The 23,939-nt window shown below is 44.5% G+C and overlaps 1 protein-coding gene across 6 annotated transcripts in view; it reads left to right on the top strand.

Moving 5' to 3' along the window:
• Positions 1-15,424, top strand: part of HDAC3 (histone deacetylase 3) — a 35,210-nt gene extending 19,786 nt beyond the window's left edge. For 5 of the 6 annotated variants that reach the window (XM_090064256.1, XM_090064259.1, XM_090064257.1 and 2 more), the window contains 9 exons: positions 6,542-6,675; positions 9,164-9,244; positions 9,342-9,415; positions 9,669-9,733; positions 10,191-10,280; positions 10,445-10,503; positions 11,636-11,715; positions 12,160-12,317; positions 14,197-15,424. In XM_090064256.1, coding sequence (XP_089920382.1) covers positions 6,542-6,675; positions 9,164-9,244; positions 9,342-9,415; positions 9,669-9,733; positions 10,191-10,280; positions 10,445-10,503; positions 11,636-11,715; positions 12,160-12,317; positions 14,197-14,266 — 811 coding nt within the window. In that variant the 3' untranslated portion in view covers positions 14,267-15,424. The other variant, XM_090064258.1, reaches the window with a different exon arrangement.
• The last annotated feature ends 8,515 nt before the right edge of the window (positions 15,425-23,939 follow it).

Below are 23,939 nucleotides of genomic sequence, written 5' to 3'. Positions count from 1 at the left end.
AAAGGGATTTGCTCTGGTTAACCCTTTGTTGATAAATATGAAGCAATCATATTCATGATTCATCAGAGGAAAATGTTTGAACCATTTGTATAAACTTACTGGATTGGAAATTCAGCTGTATTGGTTTGGGAAACAGATGTAAGTATCATATGCACAGCTTGAAGGGACCCTCTGCTTTGGGCAGAGTATAGTTATGATCCAAAAAAAGGGGCATTCCAAAGAATGGTGGAAAAGCACTCAGAATTAATCAGGAGCTTTTGTCTCTTCCAACATTCTGTTTTGATCACCCCATCTCAAACAAGATATTGCAAAATTGGAGGCTGTTCAGATGTGAGCAATGAGAAGTGTAGGGAGCCAGATAGGGTTCTAGAGTAAGAGACTCAAATTAGTGTTGCATAGAAGTAGTTCTGGAGTTGGAGGTCACTGTGCAGTTTTGGACCCCATGCGTCCCTCCAATCCTCTACAAGCTCCCTGTATATCACCTCCCATACCACCTGTTTCTAGGACTACCTGTAACTTCTCCAGTGTCCTCCATGCAGGGGTATGTCTCAGCGGCTTTGTGTTCCTGTTCCTTCCCTGTTTCCTCATGATACAGCTCTTGTGGCATCCCATGCCCCTTCCTTCCTTCTCTTTAGTCCCATACCAGGTACTGTATGCCCCAAAACTGCTCGCCCATGCCTGGGACTCTGGAGGCATCCCAATATCCTCCCTTTCCCATGCTGTGTTTTCAGTCAGTCCCCAGTCTTGTCAAAGAATATGTGCAAGACCTCTTTTTTTTTTTCCTCTCCACCTTTTATTATCTAAGAGAGCAGTTGTTCAGGGGACCAACAGGTGGGGTCATGAGGTGCAGTACCGGTCTACTAGCTGGGGTCATGAGGTGCAGTACTAGTGTGTTAGGAAGCATTAATTGGTGCCATCAAACAGTTGTTTAATTTATGGACAATTGCGATGGTCCTGTGGCTGTACTAACCTGATGTCGGGAAACAATTTTTCCTCCTCTCCTCCTCCCCCTACCCCCCCTTTCTCTTCCTCAGTTTTTCCCAAATTATTAAGGTTCTAGGCACTGAAGCCAAGACCCTGCCCCCCCCCAAGATGTTGGAAGTGATTGAATGTAGCATCCATAAATTGTCATGTTAGAGATAAATACACCATACTTCATAATGTTTCTGCAGGGTCTTCATAGACTTCACAGATGTTATAAAAATTCAAAATGAACAGCATAGAGATAGGGAGAACAAGATCCTATATTCTATCTCACAATGCAAGAACAGGAAATGTTTAATAAAGGTGAAAGTTAGAAAATTCAAAATTGATAAAAGGCAATGTTTTTCCATAACACACAAACTTTAAACTACAGGGATCAAATCAGTAACTAATTAAGAGTGCTTAGAGGGAGACCTGAGGGAATGGCTTTCCTATGTCTGCCAACTCCAGGACTCCTTATACCATATGAAGCATCTGGTACTGGATGCTAGTAGAGACAAGACAATGGAATTAAATTGGTTTGTATGGTAATTTGACAATCCTTGGAAGAAAGTCAGTTTATAAAAAATTATCTTTTCTCTGCCTTTCATTAGTTCGATTGCTTTACCTTGGGTCTTTGGACATGCTTCTGACTATTTTATGCTATGTTATCAGTGCAGAGCAGACAGAAGTCTTTTCTAAGGCTTGGCTACCAATTCCCTGATGTCACAGAATTACTGTATATCATGTAACCAGTCTAGCCAGCTTACTGCATCTTGGTCCCCCCACATGTCATGGGAGTGTAAAAACAAAGTACACTGCTCTCCTGCTGTTCCTAATCTGGGGACCAATGCAAATTAGCATGAAGTAGCACTGAATACCCATTAATTTTTGCCTTACGTACCCGGTGGTATAGGAGGAATAGTAAGTAGCATAAGTTAGAATTAACTTCTGGGTCCACAGTGAATTTCATGGTCAGGGAAGCCAAACAAATGGCTTAGCGCTGACTTTGCCTCAGCTACACTCAACTGGTGCTGCCCTTTTGAAAGAACTCCAAATACTCCTCGTGTCCATACCCTGAGGCACTGGAATACAGATGGAAGGGTGATTGCTTGTTTCCTTCCTCACATGATTCTACTGGCTCCCCATTCATTTCAGAATATATTTAAAATTGATGTAGCTTTTAAAGATTAACTTGATCTTCCGCCCAGGGCTGCTTGCACTATGCTCCTACCTGTACCTGCCTCACATGGGTCAGACAGCCCCAGCCAGTGCACACATCTTCCTGGTAGGACTGCTGCTGTAGTTGCTTAGGTACTGCTCCCCCGCCTGCCTCCCCCATCAGCAGCTCCTCCTCCTCCTGCTCCTGTTGTTCCACTTGGGGCAGCAGGCAGCAGTGTGAGGAAGCTGTGGGGATGCACACTGGGCAGTAGATGCCCAGCTAGGTTGGGGAAGGAAGCTGAAGCTGTATGGCTTCTGCCCCAGCATGCAAGGCTTCAGCTTCTGGCTGCTTTCCACCTATTCAGCTGCCTGGCATAATGAGCAGCCACCTGTGGATGGCCTGGTGAGTAGAAGGTGGCCTGGAGCTGGAGCCCTGCACAGTGGGGCAGCAGCTGCCTGCCTGCAGCTTCTGCCCCCACTTGGCTGGGCATCTGTTGCATGGCACATGTCTTCATGGTTTCCCCATGCTGCCTGCTCCCTGGAGCAGTGCAGAAGGGATAAAAGGTGGAGCCTCCAGAAGAATGGGGAGCTGAGTAGTATCTGGGTGGTTGCAGCCCTGCCAGGAAGCTATGGTGGTGTCTGACAGGTGTGGGTGGGGCTTGGTCCCATGCAGAATGCTGGGGTGGGGGGGGGAGTGGCAGGAGGTTATAGATTTCATAGACATTAGGGGCTGGAAGGGATCTTGTGAGATCATTGGGTCCATTGGCAGGAAATCTGCTGTGATCAAGTGACCCCAGCAAGAAATACATCCACCTGTTTTTTGAAGGAATACAGAGTAGGTGCTTGCACCACCTCTGAGGGGAGTTTGTCTTAGACCTTGGACACACACACTGTAAATAATCTTTTTATTTTATCCAGTCTAAATCGGCCTTCCTGGAGTTTATGGCTGTTAGACCTTGTTATCCCTTGGGGAGCTCTGGTGAACAGGTGTTCTCCCAGGTCCTGATATACCCCTCTTATGTAATTGTAGGCTGCCACCAAGTCCCCCCTGAGCCTTCTCTTCTCCAGACTGAAGAGTCCCAAGTCCCTCAGCCTCTCCTCGTATGGCCTTCCCTCCAGGCCTTGGATCATATGAGTGACTCTCCTCTAGACTCTCTCAAGCTTCTCCACATCCTTCCTGAAGTGGGGGGTCCAATACTGGAGGCAGTACTCTAGCTGCGGTCTCACCAGGGCCCAGTAGAGTGGGAGTATGACTTAACTGGTTTGCTTGAGATGCATCAGTGGATGCACGCCAGAGTTTGGTTAGCTTTGCCAGCCACAGCATCACATTGGTGACTCATTCATCTTGTGGTTAATCAAGACCCCCAAGTCCCTTTCAGTCATGGCACTAGTGAGCGTAACACTGTGGAGCCTGTAAGTATGCTGGGGGTTCTTCCTACCGAGGTGCAGCACCCTACACTTCTCTGCATTGAAGGCCATCAGGTTTTGATCAGCCCACCTAGAGAGAGTGTCCGAGTTAGCCTGTATCCCCAGCCTGTCCCCAGTTCACATCTGACTCCCAAATCCAGATCATTAATGAAGATTTTAAAGAGTACCAACTCAAGTACTGAGCCCTGAGGGACTCCACTGGTCACCTGTGCCATGTTGATTTGCTTCCTTCAGCTAGTACTCTGGGTCTGACCCTGTAGCCAGTTGCCTAGCCATTGGACCAAATGATGATCAAGGCCACTGTTCCCTAGCTTAAACGTGAGGACATCATAGGGAACTAGGTCAAAGGCCTTCTTGAAGTCCAAATATATGACCTCCACATCATCTCCCTTGTCCAGGGCACTTGTTACCTGGTTATAGAAGAAGATGAGGTTGGTCAGGCATGACCTGCCAGTCACAGAACCATGTTGGCTGGCATTCGGAAGCTTGCCTTCCATCTGTCTGGTGTTGATGAATCCCTTGACAGTTTGCTTGAGGATTTTTCCCAGCACAGACATATGGCTGATTGGTCTATAGTTCCCCAGGTCATCCCTCCATTTCTTGTAGATAGGGACCATGTTCGCTCTTTTCCAGTCATCCGGGATCTCACCTGAGCACCACGATTTTTCAAATATCTCTGCCAAAGGGGATGCAATGATATCTGCCAGGTCCTTCAGGACTTACAGTGCGTTCCGTCTGGGCCCGCAGACTTATGAATGTCCACTTCCTCAAGGTATTTCCCACCTGATCCACATGGATGTTAGACCTGTTATCTGCTCCCAGAATGTTTTGTGCCATTCCTGACAGTGTGATCCTCCTGGGAGGATGAAAAGCTGATGCAAAAAAGTCACTTAGGAGATTGGCCCTTTCTTGGGCATCAGAAGTCAGTTGCCCCATTAGATCTCTCAGGGTCACAATGCTACCCTTGTTCTTTTTCCGGCTTCCCATATATCTGAAAAAGGACTTTTTGCTGTCCTTGATTCCCATAGCTAGCTTAAGTTCAGTTTGTGCCTGGGCTTTCCTTGGCTGCTCTCTACAGGTGCAGAGTAATCCTCTTTGGTATTGCTTCATGTTTTCTAGCTTGTATAGGCTTCTCTTTTGAGCTTAATAAGGTCCAAGAGTTCCTTATTCAGCCATGGGGGCTTCCTTGCCCATTGATTGCATTTCTTGTAAGATGGTATGGCTTTGCCCTGTGCTTCAAGGATTATGTTTTTAGGAAATGACCAATCCTCATATACTCTCTTTTCTGGTGGGGGGGAATGGTCTTTAATTGCCTGACTGACCAATTCTCTCAGTTAGCAAAAGTCAGCCTTCCCAAAGTTGAGGACTTCTGCTCTAATGCTGGGTTTGCCTGCTCTTTGGTGAACTAAGAAGGTGACCAATTCATGGTTGCTGTCACCAAGCTTCCCCTCGATCCGCAGATCACTCACTAGGTCCACCCCATTGGCCAGGACCAGATCAAGCAATGCCTCTCACCTGGGTTAGGTAGAGGTCATTAACGCGTGTCAGGAAGCTACGTGACCGGTCAGATTTGGCCGTGTGCTCGTCCCAAAAGATGTTAGGGAAGTTGAAGTTCCCCATGGTGATTGTGAATCAGGAACACACGGCCTTGATCAGTACCCTATTGAATTCCTGATCTAGGTCTTCCTCTTAGTGGGGAGGTCTATAGTAGACTCCTGCAAGTAAGTCACCCTCCCCATGTTCTCCTCGTATCTTGACTCAGAGGGTCTCAAGATCCCCCTCCTGATTTGGAGACTCATCTGCAGTGAGGTGAGATGATCCTTGATGTAGAGAGCTGTACCCTCACCCCTCTTCCTGACCCGGTCTCTCCTATACAGGTTATAGCCCTCTATTGCCACCGACCAATTGTAGGTGGAGTCCCACCAGGTCTCTGTAATTCCTACCAGGTCATAATCATTTTCACATAGGAGAAGGGCCAATACCTCATGCTTATTTCCCAAGCTCCTGGAGTTTGTGTACAGGCAGTTAAGACTGCTATGAGAAGCCCAGTGTTTCCCTGAGGGGTGAGGTGCGACCTTTGCTTGGGCTGCCCAAGTTATTGGGGCAGTGCAGTGCAGGTGGACTGCACCTGCACTGCACTGCCTGGGTGAGCTCTTCTGCATGTGCCCCCTGACCCCTCCTCCCCCACTCCCTGTACCCCCGGCCAGCTCCCAGGACCTAGTGTGCAGGGAGCCCCAGCATGCACGTGTGCACCCCAAAACCCTACACACGTAGACTATTTTGAGCTATTATGCAGTTGCCTCTATATGCACTACTCAAAAACAGATCGGGACAAAACATTTTTTTTGTAATAAAATTAAAATATAATAGATGTTTAATTTTTATTATCTGATTTGTTTTTTATCTATGGCTTGTTAAAATGTTGGCCACATGCACACAAAATCTTTCAGAAGGTATCAACAACTCACCAAAACTCATGTAAGTGGGCTTTGAGCCAAAATAATTACCCACCCCTGTAATAAAAAGTATTTTGGGATACTGCTTGTGTGGAATTTAGGTTGGTACTGGAAGAGTTTATTTGGCAGGAAAGTCTCTGAAGTGTTGGGCAAGGTGCTGGGATTTTTTTTTTTTTTTTGGCGGTGTCTTTTATTAGACCACCTGTATAGTTGGGAGAGACATTAGACAAGCTTTCAGGCATGAAGTACCCTTCTTCAGGTCTTTGTGCCTGAATGCTTGTCTAATGTGTCTCCCAACTAGACAGGTGGTCTAGTAAAAGATATGGCCAAAAAACCCCTTACTTCTCACATTTTCTGCACCATCACAGCTATAACACTACTTCAGCTCTACTAGTTTGAAGTGTTATGTACCTTTGTGGGAGTGGCTTTTTGGAGTCCTGTGGGCACGTGAATTCATGAAAGTGGTTGGTATTTTTCTACATGAAATTCTAGGTGAATGGCATAACACTTGTTTTCTTTCCTGTTTCTGGCAGGTATCACCCACGTGTTCTTTACATTGATATTGATATTCATCATGGAGACGGCGTTCAAGAGGCTTTCTACTTGACAGATCGTGTCATGACTGTGTCTTTTCACAAATACGGGAACTACTTTTTTCCTGGTACAGGTACAGAACCTCCACTGCTAGTGAAGAGCAGATGTTTGGGTCTTATTTTGGACTCTTTTGCAATCATTGCCTTCACATACTAGCATGAGATACTGGGGTTCAGGACACAAGAGTGAATTGATGTGGGGGAGAAGCGGGTAATGCTGGAGTAATGGGGGAGTGGTTGGGTGATGGATATTAGGGCTGTGCGAAACGAGCCTTGTTGGATTCGGATTTGGATTTGGCCCAAATTGGGGACAGTGATTCAGATCACTGCCCCTGATTCCATTTGGCCAAATCTGAATCTGATGATTCCATGCTGATTTGGAGGATCAGCAATTCGGACATAGACACAGCTTTAAAAGTTTTTTTCTACATACCTCGAGGTAGCAGCATGGCTTGTGATCGCTGTGGTGGTGGGGTACATGGAACATCCCACAGGAGCACGAGGTGGGGCTATCCAGTGTGCTTGGCAGTGAACCTGGAAGTGGACTGGAAGTAGTTCCAGTCCACTTCTAGGTCTGCTGGGGAGCGCGCAGGGGGACCCTGAGTATTCCCCCAGACCCAGGAGGCACCAGTTGCCTGGGGGGAGCGGGTGGGAGTGGTGCTTCCCGGTGGAGCAGGATGTGGATCAGAAGTGTTTCTGGTCCACTTCCTGGTTTTCTGCTGTGCTCAGTGGGGACTCTGCATCTGCCCCAGCACTGCAGTGTTCAGAGCCCCTGCTACCTAGAGGTATGTAGAAAAACCGTTTAAAGCTGCATCTATGTTCGAATCGCCGAATCTGTCCGATTTTGCTCTGTATTGATTCAGAGAGATTAAACGGTCCTCTGGTTCGATTCGGAGATTCAGCCACTGAATCAGACTGAATCTCCACTGAGCCAAAGCTTCTCACAGCCCTAATGGATATTCTTCTGCAGTAGTTTGCAGTGCTTTGGAAGAGATCTTTGGGTCATGGTTGCATCAGTAGATTTAAATTTTAGTTTTCTGTTACCATGCCCATGATATGCCCAGTAGGTGTCATTCTGAGAGACAGCCAACACGGCTTTGTTACGGGTGGTTATGCCTGACCAACCTCATCTCCTTCTATGACCAGGTGAGACGAGGTTGATGTCATTTACTTGGATTTCAAAAGAGCCTTTGACCTGGTTTCCCATGATGTCTTCATGACGCAATTGGGTAACTGCGGCCTTAACAACCTTATGGTCCAGTGGCTGGGGAACTGGCTCTGTAGTTGGACCGAGAGAGTTGATGGAACTGAGTCAACATGGCACATGGTGACCAGTGCCATCCATCAGGGTTCAGTACTTGGGCCAGTACTCTTTAATATATTTATAAATGACCTGGATTTGGGTGTCAAAAGTGGACTGGCTAAGTTTGCAGATGACACTAAATTATGGGGAAGCACGGTCCCCCCCATGCTAGTGTGAAGCGCACGGTCACACTAGAGGATAGGCTGGGGATTCAGGCAAACTTAGATAGGCTCACAAATTGGGCAAATCAAAACCTGATCTCTTTCAACACAGAGAAATGCAAAGTGCTCCACCTTGGGAGAAAGAACCTACACCATACCTGTAGGCTCAGCAGTGCTACACTCACTAGCACTATGACCAAAAGAGACTTGGGAGTTGGGACTTATTCATCTTGATTGACCACAAGATGAATATAAGCCACCAATGTGATGCCACAGCAGGCAAAACAAATAAAAACCTGACGTATCTCACATCAAGCAAGACCTAAGATGTCTCCTCCTGCTTTACTGGGCCTTGATGAGGCTGCACCTGGACTACTGCATCCAGTTCTGGGCCCCACACTTTAAAAAGGACATGGAGAAGCTTGAGAGAGTCCAGAGGAGAGCCACACACATGATCAGAGGTCAAGAGAGCAGGTCTTATGAGGAGAGGCTAAGAGGCATGAGACTCTTCAGCTTGGAAAAGCGTAGGCTTAGGGGGGACTTGGTGGCACTCTGTAAGTACATCAGGGGTGTGCATCAGGATCCAAGAGAATGTCTGTTCATCAGGGCACCCCAAGGGAAGACAAGGTCCAGCGGTCACAAACTGTTGGAAGACTGTTTTAAACTGGACATAAGGAAAAACTTCTTTGCTCTCCGAGTCTTCAGAATCTGGAATGCACTCCTCCCAGAAGTAGTGCAAACACCTACTCTGGACACATTCAAGAAGAGTTTGGATGATCATCTTGCTGGGGTCATCTGACCCCAGCTGACTTCCTGCTTTTTGGGCAGGGGGCTGGACCTAATAATCTCACAAAATCCCTTCTAGCCCTAATGTCTATGAAATCTGTGAAATCTATATTTCGGACCTGATCTTTGTGTGCCATGACTCTTATGATGTTTTTTTAAACTTGAAAGCTTGCTAAATTTTATTTTCCAACTAATTTAAGTTGGTCTAATAAAAGATATCAGAGTCATCCAAAGAACCTTGTCTGCCTATGTCCTTAGACCAACACAGCTACAACCTATACCCCTATGATTCATCTTCCTTTCTCTGACCAGGTGACATGTATGAGGTTGGTGCAGAGAGTGGCCGATATTACTGCCTAAATGTGCCTCTGCGAGATGGCATTGATGATCAAAGTAAGTAAAAAATATTCATTGTCATCTGGTGTCACTATTGTCTGTTCTTTCCACTGATTCCATAGCCATGATGACAGTCTTTATTTTTTCCCTAAAGGTTATAAGCACCTCTTCCAGCCCGTCATTAACCAGGTGGTAGACTTCTATCAGCCCACGTGCATAGTGCTGCAGGTAGGAAAGCAAGCTGTATGCACAAGCATTTCCCTTGCTTAATATATGGATAATTGCATGTTGTCGAGTATATGAATCTGTTTCTTGAGGGATATGGATGGGTGGGTGGGTGGATGCATGATGGCCAGCTGACCTTTTGCTGGCAGCTCTGTGCTGATTTGGATGTAGCAGTGGGTGCTGATGGTCTACTATGGTCTGCATCTGAGAAGGAGCGCTCTAACTGGAATTAAGCTGTGTTTCTTCTGTTCCATAGTGCGGTGCTGATTCTCTGGGTTGTGACCGCCTGGGCTGCTTTAATCTCAGTATAAGAGGACATGGGTAAGTTCAGCAGGGATGTGGAGAAGGCATTTAAAAATCCCTGCTTGTAGTCTGAAAAAATAAACTATGTCCTTCACTGGTGAGATTCAAGCTCTAATCCTGGTACCTCAGCATCAGCAAAAGACTATAGGAATGCTATTCTGATTTTTTGGGATAGGAAAATCTCTTCTGAACTAGGGAATAAATATGATTCTGCAGAAGCAAGCTCTCCCAGTTATGTCTGGGGTCTCACAATGCTTTCTCCAGCAGTACCGTGCCAGCATGCGTGAGTGCGCAGATTGAATTCCTCTCAGTTCATGGAGCTCGTTCCCATTGAGGCAGGTTGTGGATTGCCTGGGTTAGAAGCCCTGAACTCTGAGGGTATCATATAGATAGGTATGTTATTGGGTTAAGACTGGTGCTCTGTTTATGGAATGTTCTGATGATTTGCACTGATTGTGCTGCTTTGTATTTCTAGAGAGTGTGTGGAATATGTAAAGAGCTTCAACATCCCCCTGCTTGTATTGGGAGGAGGAGGCTATACTGTTCGTAATGTGGCACGATGCTGGTGAGTCTTGTACATGCTTGCTTAGAAATGCTTCATTTGTTACAAAAGGGGTTGAAGGGCCTACTCACTTGTAACTGATGTGGGGTTGAACTGGTTTGCCAGCAGCATGCAGTGAGGGAAAAATCTTTTTTTTTCTGGATTGAGTAGCTTTTTTTGTATTTTAGGACTTACGAAACTTCACTGCTTGTGGATGAAGCAATTAGTGAGGAGCTTCCGTACAGTGGTGAGTTGGGGTCCTGCTATTGCAGTGTCTTCATTCTTTCTATAAGCTTAGCCAATGTATCCTGATGTGTTAATGCATCAGAGACTTTGATGCTCAGCATAATTAACAGTAACCACAGCTGGATGGAAGTGGTAGCCCTTCTTAATCCTAGACCATTTGTTCTAGGTTTTTCTTGCTTTCTGGTTTACATATCTTTAGGCTCTGGCAGGCCTTTCTGGAGAGGCATGTCCTTACTTGATATATCATACATTCTAAATTCCCTCTAAAACAATTTGTTTCCCTGTTGCTTTCCTCTGTGTCTGTATCTCATGGTGATGCAGTTGGTCTTGCTGTGCTCTTAAGGTGGAAACAGGTATCACCTGTCCTCACCTTTTGGCTGCCATAAACATTTTATGGTGACAGAGTGAAAGCAAATAGGTATCTATGTCTTTTGCTGTTCCACAGATGCCCAAATTTATGGCCAGGACAGAAGATAGAAATAACTTGTACCATCTTATTGCAGTAGACATTTGTTTTATGGCAGCAGAGCCTGGAGCTGCCTATGCTCTCCAGCCATTCCAGACAAGGGTGTGAGGAGCCTGATCCTGCACACCTTGGGAGTTCCTGTGCAGGATTGGACCCCTCAAGCCCTGGAAGTATCTGCCTAGCTTTCCCTGTTTACTGATATGTGTCCCTGGGATCTTTAGGGTGTGTTGGGTAAGCAGGGAAAGTTGGGATTTTCCTGTTGAGGGAAACACCAACATTCCCTTTTTACCCAGATGCACCCCAGAGATCTTGGGCATGTGACTCAGTAGGTTGGGACAACCAAGCAGGCGCTCTCAGGGTTTGAGGGGTCCCATCCTGCTTAGGAATTCCCAGGGTGCACAGGTCCAACTCCTCAAGCCCTGGGCGAATGTGTCTCCCGCTGTCCCCAGCATTAGTGGGCAATGTTCATTTTCCCCAAACGAAGCAGATCAGCTGTGCGAGGATACATCCCAGCACAGCTTACCTGTTTCATTTGGGAATGTCTATTTCTAGTCTTAGTGGTATGGAAGGGGATAGGTTATGCCTCTCTGCAGAACAGTGTTTTAGAAGCATTGATCACAGAATCCTCTCATCCTGTTCTTTAACTCTTTTTCTGGTTTCGTTGTAGAATATTTTGAATACTTTGCTCCAGACTTCACTCTTCACCCAGATGTCAGTACAAGAATTGAGAACCAGAACTCCAGACAGGTAAATGGCTCTACCTGGTCTTGGATGCATGGTTTAACCTGGCCCAATGAAAAGATCTGTGCTTGAAGCTGGTCCTCTAGTAGCAGGTCAATTCCAGTCCATAAACTTACCTGGAAAAATCAAGGCAGGTCACTAGAGTCTGCCCTGCCTGGCTCAGTGCTTCAGCAACATTTTTTTTTTTGTCTGGTAACCTCACAGCTGCTCTGCAGTGTAAAGAAGTTCCAATGGGTCTTTCCTGTGTGGGAAAGTTTGAAGGCCCTCTTATAGTTACAGAGGTCTGTAAGAGTTAAGGTCTGTAATGACTGCTTTGGCCTCTCTGCTATGGTTGAAAACTATGTGTGTTGCCTAAATTGTGAGTGGGACTAGCAGGTGTTAATGGGAGGAGTTTTGTCACTACAAACTCTTAGATCTGTTTCTGCTAATAGGTCTGTATTTTTTACCTAGTACTTGGATCAGATCAGACAGACAATATTTGAGAATTTGAAGATGCTGAACCATGCTCCCAGTGTCCAGATCCATGATGTTCCTTCTGACTTACTCAGTTATGACCGCACAGATGAGCCTGATCCAGAGGAGAGAGGCTCTGAAGAGAACTATAGCAGGTATTGGGTCTCCCTTTCTTGTTCTGGGAACATGAGCTTTCTTTCTACCCAACCCCTCCCCTTGTTATGCAAATGGCATAAATACCAGCTTTAGGGTAGGTAAATAACATGGAGATAGACTTTTGCCTATTGTCTTAATTTTGTGTATTAGCTTAATGCTTTTTTGGGTGTATTTTCTTGAGTGTAACACTGCCTTAAACTCCATTTTGTATTGCTCTGTAGCTTGATATAAGTGCTCAGCCTTTCCCTCCTTTGTATGCTGCATGTGTGAGGGAATGGGTGAGAGAGTGTGGCTGTGGAAAAGGAAAACACCAGTTGGTGACTGGCTGAAGAATGCAGACAGATAAAAGACCAAAACAAGAAGAATCTGTCCCAGAACAGTGAGAGAACAACATCGGTCAACCTTCAAGGAGGAACACAGTGATGACACAGCAGAAGCTCAGAGGACTGAATGAACAGACCTTACGACGACAGGCTGAGAGCCATGGGGGTCTCTAGCCTGGAAAAGCGCAGGCTCAGGGGTGATCTGGTGGCCACCTATAAGTTTATCAGGGGTGACCACCAGGATCTGGGGGGACGATTGTTCACCAGAGCGCCCCAAGGGATGATGAGGTCGAACGGTCGCAAACTCCTGTGAGACCGTTTCAGGCTGGACACAAGGAAGAATTTCTTTACTGTCCGAGCCCCCAAGGTCTGGAACAGCCTGCCATCGGAGGCTGTTCAAGCACCTACATTGAACACCTTCAAGAGCAAATTGGATGCTTATCTTGCTGGGATCCTGTGACCCCAGCTGACTTCCTGCCCTTTGGGCAGGGGGCTGGACTCGATGATCCTCCGAGGTCCTTTCCAGCCCTAATGTCTATGAAATCTATGAAATTGACAAGACTATAAAAAGGGGGGCAAGACCTGTCAATTTTTGGGTCTTGTTCTGCATATCATTCTGGAGCATTGGTTCACCTGATGAGACGGACTGACAGAAGCCCAGCTCCCACTTTTGATCAACTTAGCTGGCCACTAAGTTGACTTGAGCATTGATGAGACTGGTAATGTATACCAGCGCAGAACAGAAATGTATGTGTGTGTGTACATTTACTAATCAATAAACGTGGCATCTTGCTTTGCCCCCTCTTGCAAAAGTCTAGCTCTTTATTTTGAGCTAATTGGTTAACATTTAAGTGGTGGAAAATTGCAAAAGTGGGGTACAGAGGAAGCTCTGTGTTTGTTGTTCTTTTGGTGTGCACACCCTCAGGCTGTAGAATACCCTGAGTCTTGGAGGGGCAGAGTTAGATCTCCCCTGCTGCACAGAGGGTGGAATTTTGTAATGGCAGCTATTACTTGTTGCAACAACTTAAGCTGTAGAATTCCCCAAGCTTATGGGAGAAGTTAGATTCTTGCCAATTAGGGGTTTCAGAGATGTTTTTGTCTAGGAGAAAGGAGGAATCCAAGAACCAGAAACCTGGTGAGGAAGTTGTTGCACCACTTTTACCTTGTGTGCAGGAGAGGTTGTTTGTTACTGCTGACCAGGAGACTTTGTTTGTCTAGGTCAGGCAGAGTAGTGGACATGGTTACATGCTGTGGTCCACTTGGGATTAACACCCCAACCTGTCCTCCCACCTTCTGCCTGCTGACCCCATCCCAATGAAGACAGATATAGCAGGCATTATTCATCTTCCGGTTTCTGGTTTCTGTCTGAGGAACTCTTTGCTAGTGCATAATTTTATCTCTTACAGAGCATACCCCCATGATTGTACCAGGTCAGGAGATGCTTCTCTTACTCCTTGTGCTTCTATTTTGTCTCATTTCTAGATCTAGGCTCACTCTTGTTCCAAACCACTGGACAAGGCTGCCTCCCTTGATGTCTATCTGTCTTTTTTTTCAGGCCTGAAGCTTCCAGTGAGTTCTATGATGGTGACCACGATAATGATAAGGAAAGTGACGTTGAGATCTGAGGGCTGTCTTGTGGGACTTTTGGATGGCAGGAAGATCCCTAATTGGATACTGGTACTTGGTGGAGATAACAGGGACATGTGAGCCAGTAGAAAGTCTCTCCCTGGAGCTTCCCTTCATGTTTGATGCATGTGACAGCAGCATCACTGGGTTTGGCTAGCTATCTGGGGAGGCAAGTAGCAGTGGAATCTGGCCTTTATCTCTACAGTTCCTGAGGCCTCTGTCACCACTATGAAAAATGGAAATTCAGGTGGCATTTGGATTGATGCTGTAGTCTTTGTTCTGCTGCCATACAGCCCTCTTCACAGCCTGGTCTTCAGTGGCTTCACCAAGTGGTCTTAGGCTAATGGAGGCTCCCATCACAGGAATGGAAATCAGTACTGTGCTGCTTAGTACTTTTCTTCCCCTTCACAACGTAACCTGATGCATCCTAGTCTCTCTAACCCTCTACTCAAATAACAGATGTGAAATTCTCTGAAACTTCTGAGGGTCACTTTGCCAGCCTTTCCAGATATTCCAAGTTCCTGCGCATAGAGAAAAACCCAGTTGCAGACAAAGCAAAGCCAGTTCTGTGATGGTGAATAAGACTGATGGAGAAAGGTGGAGGAGTGTAGTCTTTCTCTTTCTCCTGAATAGAATTGTTTTATATCTGCCAACAAGAACATTTGATAAATATATGTCCAATATACTCTTTTTCCAAGAAGCTCAAATTAGAAGCTCCAAGAATGCAGAAGTTTGGCTGCAGGAGATCTGGGTGTGGTATTGTGCACTTCTGTCTCTCTTGTAACCTCTGCATACCTTCCCCACTTCATGCCCTTTTTATGAATTGGTGAAGATTTGGGCTTGTCACATACTCATAGTAGAAAGCCTGCCCTCACTGATGATGCCCAGATGACTTCATTGTGTTCGGTGCTGAAGGAAGTGGTTCCTCTCATGGTTCATCTTTCTCCCTTAACGCAGTGGAGAGACCTCTCTTCTGCATTGGCCCCTTGTTCGAAATGCTGCTCTTCCCTCTCCTTGATTGTCTGCTGGTGTCTGTCAGTATTTGGAGAGCTGTCTTAGCTGTGGTGATAGAGTGGGCATCACTTTCCTGCTCTCTCTACTTTTGTTTTACTAATGTTTTTAAACATTAAACCAAAAGATGTTTTTTTTTGGCTTGATTTATTGTGTTTTGTCTATTTAGAAGCTCATGCTCAGTTTCCTTCTGTTGATACCTTTCTGTAAGAGTACTTCTATTACCAAGCACACTTGCTGTAGGCTTTGTCCTAGTGTCTTCTGCTGCCCTGCCTGTGAAAGATCCTTTTTTCCCCCCCCCGCTTTTTTTTTTTTAATGCATCCTATTTGCCAGCCCTGTGTCACTGTCCAGTGCAGCCCTGGCTTTTCCTGGTGCTTGGGTGGAGGTGGGTCATTCAGCTAGGGTTGTGATGGGCCACTCCCCAGTGCCACCAGAGCTTGCTCTGAGTCCAGCCCTCAGCAAGAAAAGCCCGGCATGGCTTTGGCTCCACTCCGCAGCTGCAGCTTGCCCCGTGCCATACTATTCTGGGGGCACATGTCCCCCCCCTCCCCCCCCCGCCCTCCCGGGATGCAAGCAGTGGTGGGAGCTGCCTCCACCTGACGAGCTGCGCCTCTGTGTCCATTTCCTGCCCCCTCCCTGCCCCACTGGGCAGCATCTAATCCTGCCCCCTCCCTCACTGCCAGGGGGATATTGATCTGCCCCCACATGCCCCTTCTCTCCCCACCTCCCCTTCCACCACACTGGACTTACCACCTAACGCCAGCTGTATTGGATCGGTATTGGCCAATATGCCTCCTTAAATATCAGCTATCGGTATCAGCCCCCAAAATCTTTATTGGTGCACCTCTACTAAATACTGTTTGAAATTACTGTGCTGTCCCCTTTCTGAGGAAATTAATTGACCACCAAGATTTTCAGGGAGCAGTGGGCTTTTGTGTTAAGGACATGCTTGGAAAAGTTGTTTCAAAGTAATGGTTCTTGCTAGCCACAAACCTAAAATTTTTGCTGTTTAGTTTGTCTCACCCATTTCTAACTGGTGTCTGTGCTGGGTCTCTCTATTAGGTCTGCTACTCTCTTCTTCCTCATGATACCTGGAGTGTAACAAGACTTGGGTTGGCTCTTCTCATTGAGATCTGTTTGTTAGACCAGGTGTTCTCTTAACTTTTATTTGCCAGATGAGCTATAGTGGTAGGAGAGCTCAAGTAGTAAATAATTCTGTAATGGAGATGTTGCTAGTTCACTGTGAGGTGATCTCATAGTAGCCAGAACTGTTGGGTGTTTCACCTGCTGTCTAGGAAGTCAACTCTGCCAGTAAAGCTTCCTGAGTCAAGTTACCATTTCTTTCTGCTGCTGTGTTTGCAGTGACAGCATTGAAGGCAAATAAATAGTGAAGGCCTGACAAGTGGCAACGTGAGCTGGTCTGTTAGGAAACAAGCATCCTAAAAAGAACATATGTGGCCTGGTAATGCAACCAGTAGCCTGCAGGTAAAGGATAGTGAGATAGGATGCAACAGCTAAATGCCAGGGAGTCACAGCTGTGCACACAGTGGGCAGTAATGCTAAATGTGACAAGCACATGATGTCCAGAGAAATTACCTCTGCCCCTGACTATTTCAGTCTTACTTGGGTTTAGCCTCTCCCCTCTTCCCCTCTGCTTCGTAAGAATGAACATATAGCATTCTTTGGTTGAAAAGGCAATGCTTTACAAAATTAGCTACCTATCCCTGTTTTATAGGGGGAAGCAAGAAGTGAAATGCCATACTTGGAAGTACACTGAGGGCATCTTTACAAATGCTCTGGGGGTCAGGAAGGACAGGGCACTTTAGAGTGCTCTTGGGAGCCTTTCTAATTAAAGCGCCCACAGCATTTTATGTGTCCACCGTCCTATGCTTCAAAATAGTGGCAGGGACACTTTAACTAAAAATCGTTTGGCAAGCTTTAGTTAAAGCAGCCCTGCTGCCATTTTGAAGCATGGAGATGCTGAATACAAGAGATGCTGAGGCTGCTGGAGCAAGGTAATTAGCATGCTGCGCTCTGACACTGTAATTACAGCATCCTGCACTTTTTTACAGGCATCCTCAGTTAGGTGAGTTAGACAAGAACCCAGATTTCTGATAGCCAGTACCATTCTGCTCTTCTAGGCTGTCTACAGATGTAGGAAACCCATCCCCCCCCCAAAAAAAGAAAACAAAACAAAAAAACCCAACAAAAATCCAAAACCCCAGCGCTTTACTTTAAAGCCCAGAGCACTCCCTTGCTGAGTCTAGTGCATGCCCAAAAGAGGCATTGTATTTGTAGGACCCAGCTTGTCCAAAGTCTGTATACGTCAGGCACTTTAGTGGGGCTTTTTTGGTGCTCTCATCCAACAGCTGATTGAAGCAGCTATTAGATTGAAGTGCCCGATCTGTACAGACTCTGAGGAGCTGCTTCTTCCAGCAAAGCACGTTTTTGTTTTGTTTTGTTTTTTTTAACATCTGTAAGCAGCTCCAGTCTGCCTCACACAATCAATTAATCCTTCATATCTGATGTGATCTCTGGCCACGTTAAAGCAGACTGGGGGTTTTTAAGAGGAGGTCTGGGGGTTTTTAAGAGGAGGTTGGATGAACATATTGCTGGGGTCATTTGATCCCAGTATTATTTCCTGCCACGGCAGGGGGTCGGACTAGATGATCTACTCAGGTCCCTTCCGACCCTAGAAACTATGAAACTATTAGTGAAAATTAGTTCAGTGTCCTACCTGTGGCAGTGGTAAGTATGTGCTGTTGCTTCAGAAGGCAGTCTGTTCCTTTATAATTTATTGATTACTCATTCAAAGTACTGGTGAAATTGCTTGCTAGCCCACAAAAACTATCTCCCTGTCTGTTGCAGCAGGAAATGTTGATTTTGCTTATAATAAATGCATTTTATAAAGTCACAGCTATTACTGAGGCACAGTTCTTTCTCTTCTCCCCTTCCGCAATAGATTTAGATTTATTGTATTTGTGCATTAGTGATTTCTGTGTGTTATTTGTACTGACTTTTATTGTGCACCCTGCTGCCTTTCTATTACGGGATAGTATGAAGAACAGAAACTGGTCCATTCTTTAGTGGGTCTTCAGTCTATGTTCCTCACAAACAACAGAGAATCCTAACCTGCTTCTTTTCCCCGATTCCACTGTGAGGCATATCACAAGTATGGACTGGATTGTGTAGGCCTTCACTCTTTTCTAGACCCCAAACCATGAGTCTTTTCTGACAGGTTTTGAACTAAACCATATTTTTGAATGGTGGGCCTTGTTTGTGCTCTTCAAAAGTCTCTCATTTGGAAGCCATGTCTGTCTATTGAAATGTTTTCTGAGTTGCATCTCCCACTGCAACTCTCTTGTTAGAGAGGAAGAAACACTCTGGATTAAACAACCAGTCTAATTAGACAGACCTGTGCACATTAAACACCAAGGCTTTTACATTAAATGATGCAGTGATCACAGGACTGTGGTCTAAAATATGGGATGAGGCCAAGATATGGTAACAACTGACATTTAAATAAAGGATGAGTTAATTATTTTAGGAAATGTTTGAGGACAAACACTTGCACAGATATGTATTATTATAATTACAGTTCATAATGGACTTAAGCTTTCTGCTACATAGAAACACCACAATTTAATGCATTCAGTCACTTAGCTAAGGGTTGGGTTTTTTTGTACTGCTGCCCATATGCAAGCTATTTCCATGTAAAAGATTAATACTGAAGTCCCTATAGGCTTTCTTAATGTCTAACTTCTTTCCAGTTTTAGAAAGCCGTTTTAAAGTGTGGGTGTGGAGTATTGTTTGGGGGGGAGGAAGGGGGGGGTTTGAGGGTCAGTCTTAGAAATACGGGTCTCGCTGAGGTTGTGAATGTCATTCTGGCAATAGTGGAAAAGGGGGTGGGGGTTGTTAACTTTTTTCAGCAACTTCAGAAGGTGATGAAACATTTAAGTCTTCTAATCTCTGACATTTTTTATTCCTCAGCCATAACCCCTTGACTGGGGCTCCCACCTTTTTCATGCATTTTGGGCATTTTAATTTGACAGAGCTGACATGGACAAACACAGCTAGTCTTAGTGGGTATAGACTGATTATTGTCTTGGCTGTTGCTTGGACCAGGACCATTAATGGCTTTAAACTTTAGGATTCAAGCTTTAAAATGGCATTGGACTGGGAGCCAGTGGAAGACTGGAGCACGCACATGGTGGGGAAGATGGCAGTACATTCCATACTATCTGGAGCCTTTGTATGATTCTTGTATTTAGGCTCAGAATCATCCAGGAGGAAGGAGTGACATTTCATAGTGAGGTGAAGTGAAAGGAGAAGTGTTTAGTCACTGAAAGCAGAATGACAATTTAGACAGTAGCCTAAGATTTTTAGGATTGCTTGATGAAGGATGTATGCCTTCAACAGCAGAGGGAACTGTCCTATCTCCTCTATGCATCTTCTCCCTTTTAGCCAGCATCATTTTGAACATTTCTGGGTTGAGTTTGAGCCAGCTGCTTTCATGCAGGAACATCTTGATCTTATAAATTGAGTAGTTAAAGCAATGGAAGGAAAATGGGTATCAATGACATTCTTGGCAGCTGATCCTGTGGTGCCTCACTACAGTATTTTTCGAAGTGATTTTGATAGATACTGGAAAAAAGGAAGAGGGAAGAATATTGACCTACATAGACATTACTAGGTTATAAGCAGTCTAGAATTTCTAAGATAAAAGTAGCCATAGAAATGTTCTGCTGCTACTTCACCATTGTATTGTTTATATATACATGTTCTCCTCTTCCCCCCTCCCCATGCCTGTAACAGAAACTCAGACTGTAATCACTGTGACTTTGATTTCCTTTTTAAAGCGGGAACCTTGTCTTGAATACACTTTCATGACTGATTTTTAGCCAGATCCTGCCAGATCCTTTTAAGGGTGCCCTGAGGTGGAGGAGAAAAGCAGATAAATGCAGGTTTAGGCTTGTCCCTGCCTGACCCCTCCTGCAAGGTAGTAAGCACGGTAATGTATAAATTAGTGTTTAAAATTGGATGCCACTGAATTCATAAAATTTATGGAAGGGTGCTTGGAATCCAAAAAGATTGAGAACTACCATCTTATGACATGAATGATGAAAAGACTACAGAATGGGCGTAAGTGCAAAGGAAAGTTACTTACCTGGAAGCAGATTTCTCTGAACACATTGCCGCTGCAGATTTAACCATGTTTGCCCTCCATTAAACCATGGGTCCTTGAAAGTGAGAGGTATTTCTGGATGTGCATTGTACATCATTGATGCAGTCTAGCTTGAAGGGTACAAAAGACTTTGCCTCTTAACTATATCTTGGTTCTTAACTTCAGTGAAATCTAGCTTAGAGAAGGGAAGGATGGGAAGCTCCAGTGTGGATTTGAAGTGGCAATATAGTCACTGACAAATATCCTTTCCTTTTCTCTTGTAAAAGTGTCTCTGCAGCTCACAATCATTAGAAGCTGGTGAGCAGTCACAAACATCCAGGCAAGTTCTGGGGAGTGGTAGTTGAGAAGGAAGCACTGCTCCCCTTCATTCAGCATAATATCTAGCTTCCAATATGAGAGTAATGGTTTAGAAAAGCTTAAGACAAGCTCCATGTAGCATTTTGGCAGACTTCATTAACAGTGGCTGCCTTTCTTCTAGTACAGTGGTTTTCAGACTGTTCTACAATAGGTCATCATTGGTTCCACAAAGAGATGGGGTAATGGAGCAGGCTGGGAGGTGATGTGCTGCCACTACCATCCCAGATTGCTTGGCTCTATGTCAGCTCACAGGATAAGGGGAGGAGTTTCACAGCAGAAATGATATGAAAGGGTTCCATGACTTGAAGAAGTTTGAAAACCACTGCTGTAATGCAAGAGGCTCTAAGTTTTGGCTAGGAAAATGCCTGCTTGGATTCACAGGAATGACTACATAACATTTTGATTATCTCAGAACAGAAATTCCCTGAATTTCAGGTTTCACGTGAACGCCACAAATGGTAACTTACAAAATATCGTGGCTCTCTGCAACGACAAAGGCCTGTGTGTTTAGAGAGCACCAAGGGACTTAAGTGCCCATTCCCAAATGAAAGTGCTTTTTCAACATCCAGTCTACTCATTCTCTTGTCTACTGATCAGCTGTTTCATTTAGCTGATATAACAAACAAGCTAGGCACTAAATAGATCAAAGGGTGCAATTTTTTAAAGATTTTGGATAAGGTTGCAAACCCATATTATTTCATTGACAAATAGAAGGGGAGACTAGCAGGATTTCACCTGCATAAGATAAAGTAGTGGCCACAGAAATTCAGCCAAATTATAATATGAGCACTACTTTTGTACTTGAAAGGAGCCTCCAAAATCTGCTCAGGATCAAATTCGCATCAGAAATCCATGAATTGTGACATACAAGTGTAACAGTCGCTTAAAGCAAGGGTTGCCAACCTGTGGCACATGCCATGGGTGGCATAGGCAGCTTCTGTGTGCGGCATTCAGCAGATTAGGAAGAGGACAGCCAGCAGAGCATCAGATTGGACAGAAAGCAGAGCAACAGACTGGGCAGAGAGCACAGGGCAGAAAACAGAAAGGAGTAGCAGATTGAGCAGAAGGGGATCAGAGCGGTACTTGAGAAGTATGCAAATCCAGTTTGTGGCATGCCTGACAAAATATGCCCCCCGTTGCTTTAATGAATCCTTTTATTAAGCAATTGAAAAAAGAAGGGCAGGTGACAAAGGTTGGACGGTGGCAACAAAAATCAGGCTTCCGAAGAAACTAATTGTGGCACTATTTACAATTTAGAGGCTCATTCACTAATTATTTTGACAGCAATGCAACAAAATCACCAAAATGTCCATAATAACTATGTTATTTATTTACAAATAAATAAAAATAGATCAGTGTACCAGATCTTCTGCAAACATACAATAAAGGAAAAAAATGGAAGCACTTCATCATTAGAATTTAGTGATCATTATCTTGAACATATAACAGTGAAACAATTGTATATAATATTTAAAAAGCCTCAAATAGGTCTCAATCTAATTCTTCAGAAGACTTTTGAAGACTACATTTCAGTATTCTCAGTAGAGTTATAGGAGTGATTATCTGATTCATTTTGGCATACACAGATAAATGTCATAACTAACTTTCCTAAGGACTTTTTTTTTTAATCCCCTGAAGAATTGTTTATTTTGGAGCCTACCAAAGAAGCTAGCATTTATTAATTGACAAAGACACTACTTCCTTAGATCCTCATTAGTAAGAAAATGCCTGATATTACAATCCTGGAAGTCATCTTCATTTCCCAGGAGACAGAGAAAGCTCACCCTACTGGGATTAAATTACATTATAGGTTTGGAAACAGTAGCATATAAAGAAAGGAAAAAGTTTACAATTGTGATGACACTTGGATTTTATTTTTTTTAGAATTGTCTGATCTACAGATCATTACAGGAAGGTGATGAGTATGGGCTGTTCTCTTGATGGTCCTGATGAAACAGTTCTAGAGTGAGGTCAGTATTGTAGGATGACAGTTTTTTGCCTAAGCACGATAAACTTCCTGTGACTGGTACAGTATGTTCCAAGTGTCATGTTTCCCTTGTTCCCTATGGCTCATTTCTATTTTCTCACTGCATTTAGGGCCTTTTTATGAGAGTTCTTACAGCATGAAGTAGTCAAGAAATGTGAAATAAATTAGATTATGAAGGTATTTCACAAGGTATTGCATTGGTATTTATAGTCTTTTTGTCTTTCACATAATAAAAACCTCTTTAATATAAACTGGTAAAAATAATGCAGAATAATCTGAATAGGTTAAATAACAGGATTAACATTCCTAGAATTTGTCTTCTACTTTAGAATGTTTCTACTTCAAAGCATAACAATGCATAATAGAAGGTTTCCCAGATTCCAGCAGGACCTGTTCAGCCTCTTGATAGAAATTATAAGGCTTAGCAGCAAGCAGTGTAGGATTAGTGATCCCACTCTCCTGCTACATTTTTCTTACTGGCCTGGTGAGAGAGGATGGGATAGAAATTCAGGAAACCTTTTGGCAATATCTTGGCTGACTATACCTTGGAGAAAACAGGGGTTTCAAATTTTCTGTTTGTCGGCAAAAATGCCAGGCTTGTATACTACTCTAGAGGATATTGAAAGCTGCTCTTGAGAGAAGGGTACAGCATCTTGTGCTTCCCCGATAGTAATTTATTCTCCAAGGGGCCCGTTCTTTGATTTACTGCTCTTAACAGGGAAGTAGGAGTTGTTGAGTTTGGATGACAGAAAAATCTGATAGTTTACCTAAAAATACCCTATTCATTTTGGTGATATTGTATCTTTTGCTCTGGGGAAATTAATAAATACAGATGGTCTTCAACATTAGAAACCATTAGCAGCTCTTTTTCAGTGTTAAAAGCATTTTCAGCTGAACTACCCATAAGGTGACTTTCTTTTTTTAATTATGAAATGCAGTTGAGCAATTTTTAACTCCTAACCTGGATTAAATTGGGCGGGGGGTGGCAACCATTACAAGTAAACCCTATTCCTATTATTTGGGATTTTTTTTGGCACAGAACTCCTCCCAAGCTCTACTTCTGAATGGTGGGGCTTAGAGCTCAGGCAGGTGGTTGGGTTTGGGCCCCAGTAGGGGCAGAAGGACAGCTGA

Source organism: Crocodylus siamensis, chromosome 10 (genome assembly GCF_052110815.1).
Source record: "Crocodylus siamensis isolate JL-2025a chromosome 10, ASM5211081v1, whole genome shotgun sequence".
NCBI classification, from domain to species: domain Eukaryota; kingdom Metazoa; phylum Chordata; order Crocodylia; family Crocodylidae; genus Crocodylus; species Crocodylus siamensis.
This window is presented reverse-complemented; position numbering and strand designations above follow the sequence as displayed.